The 2500-nt window shown below is 33.6% G+C and overlaps 1 protein-coding gene across 1 annotated transcript in view; it reads right to left on the reverse strand.

Moving 5' to 3' along the window:
• Window positions 1-432: 432 nt before the first annotated feature.
• The window catches only part of LOC119596358 (histone H3-like centromeric protein hH3v), a 22563-nt gene continuing 20495 nt past the window's right edge, over window positions 433-2500 (reverse strand). Inside the window, 1 exon segment of the mRNA XM_037945575.1 lies at window positions 433-961. Within this exon segment, the coding sequence (XP_037801503.1) occupies window positions 805-961 (157 nt within the window). The 3' untranslated portion in view covers window positions 433-804.

Below are 2500 nucleotides of genomic sequence, written 5' to 3' on the forward strand. Positions count from 1 at the left end.
AGCAGGTTGAAATAACATGGAATGAAATAAGGAACATAAAAAATAGGGAAGAGGCACAATGATAATGCAAAATCAGGAGAGATGAGAAGAGAGGAGTTTCAATAATAAAAAACTGAATGAAATGACACAAAAAGTATATAATAGATAGTTGGAAAAATTAAATAAGGTAAAGAAGTAATGAATGGACAAAAAGTGGGAACCAGGGGAGTTCATACGAAATACAAATAACTGAAATGAGGAACAGTCTTAAAGAGAGAAGGAAGATAGTTTATTATCACACACAAAGTATGCGTGTGATAATTAAACGGGAGGCCAAGGGAAAGGAATGAAAGACAGTATGAGGGAAAGAGAAAAGACACAAAATGAGAGGCCATCTATGTGCATATATATAAATTCCATGTTCCAAGCAGCACAGGGTTAATAATAAGAGAATATTTTCTTCTCTTTTTCATGTAACAGAAATTACATTTCGATTTCTTTTCTTTTTTCAATAAAAGGAAAACATATTGAGGCAAACCTTTTTTAAGAAATGATGTTCTCAACATCATCATGTACACATGCTCACGTGTAAAACTTAATCATAGTGTCTTTATATACTCATTGTTCTAAGTATACAAACACAAGAAAATCAGATAAAACATTTCTTTTTTTAAATCCTACAACTAAAAAAAGTGATATCACCTCCTTCCTTTCCACTAAAATATTATTGTTATAACAAAAATGAAAATTTCTATAAATTTTCTGATACCAAAATTAACCATTCAGACCTCTCACAGCAATACATCTATTACAATATTCTAGAGTTTATGTGTTGCCACGTATCCTCCTTACGAGGCGTATGTCCTTTGGATAGAGGGTGACTCGCTTGGCATGGATGCTGCACAGGTTGGCCATCTCCATGATTGAGATGATGTAAGCTTCTGCAGCTTCCTGTAGTGCTGCTAGAGCTAAGCTCTGGATTCTGTAAGAAAAACATCATAAATTCTTTATTGTTTTAACTGCTGTAGTTAGGTTTGTTGTTACAAACAGATTAAAGACAGGGGAAATTTGGACATGCTAGTTACACATTTTGCCATACATTTAGTATGTTAGACTCTAATCTATTCAAAGAAGGCTTTAAAATTCTAAACATACATACATTCATACACAAAAAAATAAAAAATAAAAAAAAGGACTATAATGTAGCATTAATTTCAAGACAAAAATGATCAAGAAAAAAATATAAACACAAGAAACACTGTCAAATCTCTCCCATACACTATGATTTCCACAGAACAATAATCCCTGATGCCATGCCAATCCAGTCATAAAATCAGTCACTGAAAACTACAGGCTGTGGCTGTGAGAGTCCAAGGCATATCAAAATCTATTATCTAGCCACATTCTGGGTATCCATCTTTATATTATAAGATCTCTAAATGACTGACTAAACAGCCAGACCATTTCAACTCTTCTCATAACTGAAAGACTTTCATGTTTCTCATGTTTCTCAGTTCATGTGGTTTTCTCCTCAATTTATCACTTCAGCTAACTTAAGGGCACCGTGCTGATAATAGCCTACCTTGCTCCACTTATCTGATCATTAATCTTGCTCTTCTGATTTAGATAATCTTCTCTGCTGGACTGAAGCAAGTCAAAGGACAAAGAACTTAGAAGGATAACACTAATAAGAATTCATCATAGGAGTTCTGCATATATCATTCTGATATACATTCTCTGCTTCAAATTTTATTGTTAACCAAGAAAAGCATTATCCATAGCTGCTGATTTTGAAATCACTGGCTACAGTCTACTATATTCAGACTGTTGTACAGGGTACAATAGTTTATAAATCTAACCTACGTGTCTGAACATGGTGTGGTTTGCTGAAAAACAAAATATTAACATACTAATTTAGCATATCACCACATTACCAACCTAATTAGAACTCTTGTTCAGAGAAGTTTAGATCCTCAAAATACAATTTTTTGGCTTCTACACTCTCTAATGCCTTAGTTTATTTCAGACACTTTATGCTATGAGCAATGAAATGTTTGATGGATCCTTTATTCAATACATTTAGTATTAAACAGTCCTTACTTTCATTAATGATGGATGTCTCTAACACTGACTTTCTTTGTAGAACATGACAAGTAAGTGCCCCTCAACCCCTTTTTATTGGAAGGGATATTAAACAAGTGATGAAATTTGAAGACTATCAACTATTACAGAAAGGAATCAATGACAGACAAATCATTGGTAGGCTGTTTAGGCACGCAATATACTACTACATCACTATATTACTATATTGGTTATGGGCATATTCTTATTAAGAGGGCCTATAATAAACAGATGACTTCATCCACTTCCATTCATATTATCTAAACCCCAAGGACAGTTGCATTAGTAACAGGCAAGGCATACTAGGAATACAGGTGCCCCATGTGAGAATGTTGAAAGAAGTTTGAAACCATTATTTTGATACTCTACCTTCTAACAATCATGATGTGCATAAACACTG

The sequence above is a fragment of the Penaeus monodon genome, chromosome 37 (assembly GCF_015228065.2).
Source record: "Penaeus monodon isolate SGIC_2016 chromosome 37, NSTDA_Pmon_1, whole genome shotgun sequence".
In the NCBI taxonomy this organism is placed as follows: Eukaryota; Metazoa; Arthropoda; class Malacostraca; order Decapoda; family Penaeidae; genus Penaeus; species Penaeus monodon.